Source organism: Prosopis cineraria, unplaced genomic scaffold, assembly GCF_029017545.1.
Source record: "Prosopis cineraria cultivar Desert tree isolate PC_DT_omini unplaced genomic scaffold, ASM2901754v1 PC15, whole genome shotgun sequence".
Classification (NCBI taxonomy): domain Eukaryota; kingdom Viridiplantae; phylum Streptophyta; class Magnoliopsida; order Fabales; family Fabaceae; genus Prosopis; species Prosopis cineraria.
Genome location: NW_026555346.1, coordinates 4,447,375 through 4,454,345, shown reverse-complemented (window position 1 = coordinate 4,454,345; position 6,971 = coordinate 4,447,375). Strand labels below are relative to the sequence as shown.

The following is a 6,971-nucleotide window of genomic DNA, read 5'->3' as shown; positions in this document are numbered from 1 at the left end:
TATAAAATTAGGGTCTGGGTTAAGGTTATTAGAGATAAATATAAATGAGGTAATAATGTTCTTTCTATAAATCGATTCTAGAACACTCAAAAAACTAGCTTATTGGAGTATACAATACACTTGCTTATATAGTGAATACCCCCCCCAAATCCCTTTGACGTGGAACATAACTTTTTTGATTAATCTATAACATTCCTGTCATGGGTGACCTACTAACTAAGTAAACTCAAGTCTAGTTTTAATATCACTTTATCATATGACCATTATTCTCTCCCAAAAAACTAACTATTGGAGTATGTAGTGCACCTGCTTATAATGCTAAAACTCTCACCAAATTTTTTCAATTTGAAACATAACAGTGGTCTTAAGGCAACGATACTTGAATAGTTTCGGTTTCTACTGACTATAGATTTTATGTTCTAGCGTGGTCTATCCTGCTTAGCCTGTATACAAGCAAAGAAACTGGACTAATATTATAGACCTCTAATGTATATCACGATATTTATATAATAAAATTCCAGAGATCCCGAGGGGACTACATATTGATTTAATTGATTGAAACAAAGCGGGTAAATATTTCAATTTCTCAAACGTCCATCTAAAGTGCAAAGGGGAGAGTGTAACGTTATAAGCAGCAAAGGGTCCGCATCTGAATATTTTAGTGCACCTCATTTGATTACTTGTAAAAGTTTTTTAATGTCAACATCCACTAACACCCAAAAATCACAGCCCCAAAGTTGATTAAACAAAAAAGTTAGTCAATCTAGCATATCATACACTTTTAATGGAAATTAAATTCATTTCATTTTTATTTTAAAATAACCAATATGTTTTAATCTACATCCTTTTCTGTATTTTCAGTTCTCACTGTATTTGTTTTCGCAGAGGATTCAATTCACATATTACCTTCTCCACGTGGTGAAGTCGACATCGCCAGGAGCACAATTAATGTATGTGACGAAATAGTCAAAGCCTTGTATATATGTTATTTGTCGGACAAAATTTGTGCACATTTATACTGTAAACTAACGGTTTGCTCCCAAAAAAAAAAATAAAAATAAAAATAATATTACTTAGATCTCGAATCTTCTGCAACAGTTGGTCAAAACCTCGGAGTGGCATGATAAATAGTGAACACAGAACAGGGATAAACCGCATGGAGCAGTACTATGGATTAATTTACAAGTGCTGGAGGTAAACCAGTTCACGTCAAGCTCCACACATGCAATCAGGAGCAGGATAAGTATAGATTGATTGCGTCTCCTTCCTTAATCTGATAAGCCCTTGTCTGTTCTTATGCCCATCAAGAACCGCACGTTGAAATTCTAACCAGTCCATGCTTTTATTCTGAAATAGCCGACCCAGCAGTGCCATGTTTGGTCTGATAGTCTTGAGATTCAAATAAGCTCGATGACCCACCTAGAGACGCAACAAATATTCCGTAAAAATCGTGAATTTTTCAGACGTGCTTCATTTCTTGCACGAATACAAACCAATAGCAAGACCAGTTTTAAGATCTTCTAAAGTTAAATTGTCTCAGAAGTAAAAGAGAGTCACAACGAATCCAAATCCTCAATTCTATCAAGACAACGCTTCAGTATGAAATGGAGTATTTGATGATGATTTTTACCAGAGCATTGTGCATGTTGCCTGGGGAAGCAGAAATGAAGATATCACTGTGCATGCTCACATAATAATCAACAGCAGCTAACAAAGATGCCTTGCCTTCAACCTTGGAGCGTTCACCAGCTGAGGCTATGCTCTTCTTATCTTCCATTAGGGGAAATAATTTGCTTAAAGTGGCTATCCTAGCTTTGCCACCATAAACCTGAAAGAATATCATCAAATCCAATCTCTCAGGTCATAATTGAAAGCATACAATGCCATCTTCAAATTTTTCATATTCATTATATCCAAATATCATATAAATAATTTTCCACTTCGGAAATTAAAATTACTATGTACAAAAGACCACTTAAAGTATCTTGCTACCAATATTGACATAACTATACTGGAGAAAGAAAATTTACGAGTTCTAGAGAAGGGGGAAAATACACACATACTCAGTTTGCAAAACTAAACCTAAACAAGTGGTAGAGTGGTTAATGAATCAACCATATATATTGGATCAATCTACCGTTTGATGCAAAGCCTGTTTATGAGTTCCTCAATGGCAATTCCCCTAAAATATCTGTTGCCACATAATAATAATATGCTACCAATTATTTGCTGCAGCTGAACCTTGTGGGATGCAAGATAAAGCCGCGTCTTATTGTTGAACCCCAAAGCTGCCAAGAGCAATCCTATTTCTTCAGGTGTAAGTGGGCAACGGCCCTGGTTTCTCAGCTCCTCATCGCTAAATTGAGATTTTGACACTCTTCCTTGCCAAATAACCTGCCGATATTTAGACAGAGCAAGTTTTTCAGCTTTCCCACCTCCAAAGTCACAGGCTGAATGAGCAGCCATATCCTGCATTGGAATCAAAGACGTAGTCATCATTATTTAACCTATAAAAACAGATGTAATTATTACAAAGCTTGATAGGAACAAGGGATTTTACACCAATAAAATATATTAAAGGGTGAAATAAAGAATTGAACATGAAAGCACTGTTCCATTACATTTTATTTTATATTGTAAAGATCTTCACAACAGAATAATCTTCTTTAGTACCAACATGCATTAGTCTTAGTGAAAGAAGTTATGACCACTTAAGCATAAAATCTTAGGTTCAAGTTTGTGTGAATGTAGAAAACACCTTTATAAGAGCTTGCCTCAATTGGGCCCAACAATACTTGAACATAACCCAAATAGCCATATAGAAGAAAAAACTTGTTGCCCTGTAGAGACATGCAACATTTGCCTCACCAACAACGGAAGCATAGATCACCATTTTTAATATATGTAATTTTGCCGATATAGGTAATGGGTCACCATTGAAATAACAAGAGCAATAATCCGGTGCACTCATCATATAAATTAGTCCTACTTATATAAAGCAGCAAAGTTGACACTTAGTTGCAATCAACCACAAGCATCTTAATTGCAATCAACCACAAGCATCTTAAAAATTACAATCTCAGTGCATTAAAAACCAAAAAGACATTCCAAATCAAAAGCAGAATGTGATATAATTCTAGAATTTAACAAATTGTAAATAAATAAGCTTTAAATCCCAGCACACTGTCAAAACAAACAAGGACCATACTTTGTCAAAACGCAGATGCAAGACAACAAACTTCCCACTCTGCTGATTTCCAGATTTTTTAGCCCCCTCCAGCATATACCTATTCCCTGCTACTTTGTTTACGCTAGGATTATAGCGGAGGCGATGAACAATTGTCTCTCCTAATTCCCTGATATGAGGAACAAAAATCAAAGCCTCAAAGTTGACCTTACAACGAAGATGCTGGATGTCTGGGGGCAAGTTGTTGAAAGTCAAACGGTGAGAGAATGGTGCAATAGCAGCAATTCCATAACTGTATCAATGAAATATCAACATCACCAAGTTAATGTTTAAGAATACCTAAAATTGTGTACATATTAAAAAGATAGTCCCTGAAAGCAGATAGTTATTTGTGCTCTCATAAATATTTTTGTTATATCAGATTATTTCAGGAATATAATATATATCAAATATCTCAAATCTGCACCATTTCTTTCACCAAAAAGAATGATATCGCCAACCCAAATATGATTTATTTCGTACTCAAATCTCTTGAAATTTTCTGACGTCAGATATGCCAATTGATAATAGTCAATGACATTGTATAACATCGTTAGGACCAATTGATGAGAATTGCCTATCAATGGTGCGCATTTGATGTTTCTGCTTAGCTGTTAATTCATAGGAAGTGCTTTGCTATCATTAGGATATAAGATATTCTTGGATAATGGAAGTTGTGGGTGGCGATCATGGCAAAAGAGATATTTGGATAGAAAGTGACTACAGAGTTAAATGCTTGTCCTAGAACATATTTATAACAGAAAAAACTTGTGTTTCATAAGACTATTAAAAGAATACATTCAGTTAGTTCTCGTAAGATACAATGGTACATGAAGCCTTGAAGCCTTAAATTCCAAACAAGGTTGCATGCAAAGCCAGTGCCTCAACTTGTAAGAGAAATATGCGTTATCTGTACAACATCATTTGGTTTTCTTGAGTTGAACTATATTTGTTCTCAAAACATCTGCCTAGGATTCTTTATCATGTTACAATTATTGATGAGGTAAATTGTTAAAGGGGAATATGTTTTCCATGGTCACTATCGAAGCTCCTTTTTCATTTATTACTACAAAAAAGAGACTACAAAACAGCCCTCTAGAAATCAAAAGTGACTACGAGGGACAAGGTCATGGAGAACTATTGAAGCTCCTTTATCAAAATCATTATCTTGAGAAGTGAGGCCTGTCAGTTATATACAAGAATTTACTGTAACCATCAGCACCAAATATCATAAAATCAAAGAGATCTTGTTAGCCATATTTAACCTATATATCTATATCTCTGCATCTATAAAATCTGCAGGAAGCTATTCGGCTTAGGAATAGTGAGCAATTTGTAATGGGCCCTGTGCATGGCATGGGAAACAATTCTGATTAGAGTAAATAGAAGTAACAATCCAACTAAAGTAATTCCTATACTTGTACAATCTGACTCCAGTTGAAAAGAAAAAAAAAATACAGGAAAATCTGGCAATAAACAGTTTACATACCTCTTAAGTACAGGCAGGACATTTTCTATATACCAGTCAGCATTAGCATGAACTGGAGCGGTTTTTATTCTGGTATCTCTTATGCCTGTGGCATAATACTCCCGAGTGCTCCAAGAATAGTCACTAGGAAGCTCATTCACTATAGTTATATCATCATGGAGGGCACTAATGAAGTGGTCCACGTCAAATATTTCTGCAAATGAACTGTAGAAACATGACAATTTCACAGAAATGGCTAATTTTCAATAAGAATAAAAATGCTGCAACAATGCCAAACTAAGGAAATACCTTGAATCTTGCCAAACAGGATTCACTTCAAAATGTGGGATCACCAGTGTTGCATTCAAAATTTTAGCAACAGCAACAGCATCACATATCTTTTAAAATGAACATCAAGAGTAGGACATTAGATGGTGATCAACTGCTAAGGCAGATATCTAAACACAATAACAACCAAAAAGAAAGAAGAAAAACTACTTATCCTTATAGACATAGTATATCTTTTTGATTAAATTACATCCTTGCAACAGATACATACCCCCATCTTCTGCTGGTTCAGCCCTCCATCAAGGAAAACCTGGATATAACCCTGAGACTTTACAGGTTTTGCTGCAGGAAATTAAGTAGTGAACAGGTAAAAAGCAACCCTATCAATATATAATACAATCACCAATTCAACAGATATATCCACCACAGGAATTATTGTTAGAAAAACAGAGGTTCATGTATTTCAGTTCACTATTTGAACTTACAAGGCAATTTCGGAGACTCACTACAGGGTTTCCATCCTTGGTTGGCTAATGGAGACCAGAGGCTGATTTGTTGATCAACAGACTGAAACTGGGAAAAAAAGAGAAAATCAGGAAATAAAATGCAATTTATAATGAAATGCTCAGCATTTCACCCCCGGGGGGGGTGCCAAGTTATTGTTTACCCACAATTTGGCGCTGCAACGCACCCTCTAATAGAGCTTCGTGCATCGGTTTTGGAGCATTCCACTCCTGCGATAAAATGGCCACAACTTAGAAACTAAATGTTTTCTTTTGGAAAGACAAAAAAGTCATAAGAGAAAATTAGCTGCACGCTCTTCTCAAGACAAGCTTCCCAGTATCTCGGAATGGCAACTAAACAAGTTGGGCCTTTACATCCATGCAGAAGAGGGAGTACACAAGTGAAGGAAGATTATAAAAACTAACGTTATCCATGTAAACGTAAGCCTTGGCGGCAAATATTTAAATGAAATCGGCAAGATTTTTATTTTCTGAAAAAAAAAAGATTTTAAGTGTTTAATTAGTTGCAGCTACACTGATGAATGGCAATTATTTCAAAAGCTGAGGTGCATCCAGATAGACCAAATTCCGTGACCCAAGCGTTTCATTCAAGATTTCCTTTTGGTTACTACACAAGTGCAAACTCTGACAAAACCGTTCTCCACGATTCATCCACCACTGATTCCCATGTCAATCACGACTGAGTTCAACAAAATGAACGGGAAGGAAAATAAACACTTACAGAGAACATTAAAGGCGAAGCGCCACCTAAAGGACCAAACAGATTGGGAACAAAAGCCGGCAACAGAATCACGAAAACCCCAGCAAAGGCGGCTTTATGAGAGTGGCTTAGGTGATTGTACAAGAAAAGCTTTGTTGTCGCCATAAGAATCAAAAGATTTTTAGATCAATGAATCATACTAAGAGTTTTACATAATCGAGGGAGCAATAACTAAATGGCTCTATGGATCGTCCGGAGCGGATGATCAACCGAGAGAAAAAGTTCCCCACTCCTATTGGACTATGGTTGAAAAGTGGAAGAAATAATCGAAGCTCAGGCGGAGGTGGAAACTCCAGCGATTTGGGAAATTAAGTTAAAAGGCAAAGAAATGGGAAAGTTTCAGTGAGGACCCTGATCTAACTTAATTTTAATGCCCTACAATTCTGAAATTTCATGCATGTGGAGTGCTGAAATAAAATTAAGGAATTGATTAAAATGATTTTATAATCTCTAATAAAACTATGTACGTAGATAACTCAGGTAAGAAAATTAGTAATTAATATATGAAAAATAAATAATTAATATAAGTAAAATTTGTCACTTTTATTAATAATAAAATATCATTATGAATTTATAATTCTTATTCGACGTATGTCTATTTTTTATTTTTTATATATTAACTATTTATTTTTTCTATATGAATTATTTATGTGTCTAATTTTGTTAGAGACAATAAAGTTATTTGGTCAACTTTTTAATTTTATT

The 6,971-nt window shown here is 35.2% G+C and overlaps 1 protein-coding gene across 3 annotated transcripts; it reads right to left on the bottom strand.

Annotated features, from left to right (window-relative positions):
- Positions 1-1,045: 1,045 nt before the first annotated feature.
- On the bottom strand, positions 1,046-6,615 carry LOC129294278 (O-fucosyltransferase 31). 3 transcript variants are annotated; one of them, XM_054932501.1, is made up of 10 exons: positions 6,228-6,611; positions 5,654-5,716; positions 5,468-5,549; positions 5,254-5,324; positions 5,004-5,092; positions 4,716-4,919; positions 3,209-3,479; positions 2,242-2,469; positions 1,631-1,828; positions 1,046-1,419 (listed from the first exon to the last, which is right to left on the bottom strand). In XM_054932501.1, the coding sequence occupies exons 1-10, from the start codon at positions 6,369-6,371 to the stop codon at positions 1,210-1,212; spliced, it is 1,560 nt and encodes a 519-aa protein (XP_054788476.1). In that variant the 5' UTR covers positions 6,372-6,611; the 3' UTR covers positions 1,046-1,209. The 3 variants fall into 3 exon arrangements, with proteins under 3 accessions (XP_054788476.1, XP_054788475.1, XP_054788477.1); XM_054932500.1 differs by having other exon boundaries at positions 5,468-5,555; positions 6,228-6,610; XM_054932502.1 differs by lacking the exon at positions 1,046-1,419 and having other exon boundaries at positions 1,668-1,828; positions 2,138-2,469; positions 5,468-5,555; positions 6,228-6,615.
- Positions 6,616-6,971: the final 356 nt, after the last annotated feature.

Bases quoted from the DNA above. Each gene is read 5' to 3' on its own strand.
- LOC129294278 (XM_054932500.1), bottom strand. From the start codon at position 6,371: ATGGCGACAACAAAGCTTTTCTTGTACAATCACCTAAGCCACTCTCAT. The intron at 5,717-6,227 runs GTAAGTGTTTAT...ATTTTATCGCAG, and splicing joins CTTCGCCTTTAATGTTCTCT to GAGTGGAATGCTCCAAAACC. The intron at 5,325-5,467 runs GTAAGTTCAAAT...AATTTCCTGCAG, and splicing joins TGAGTCTCCGAAATTGCCTT to CAAAACCTGTAAAGTCTCAG.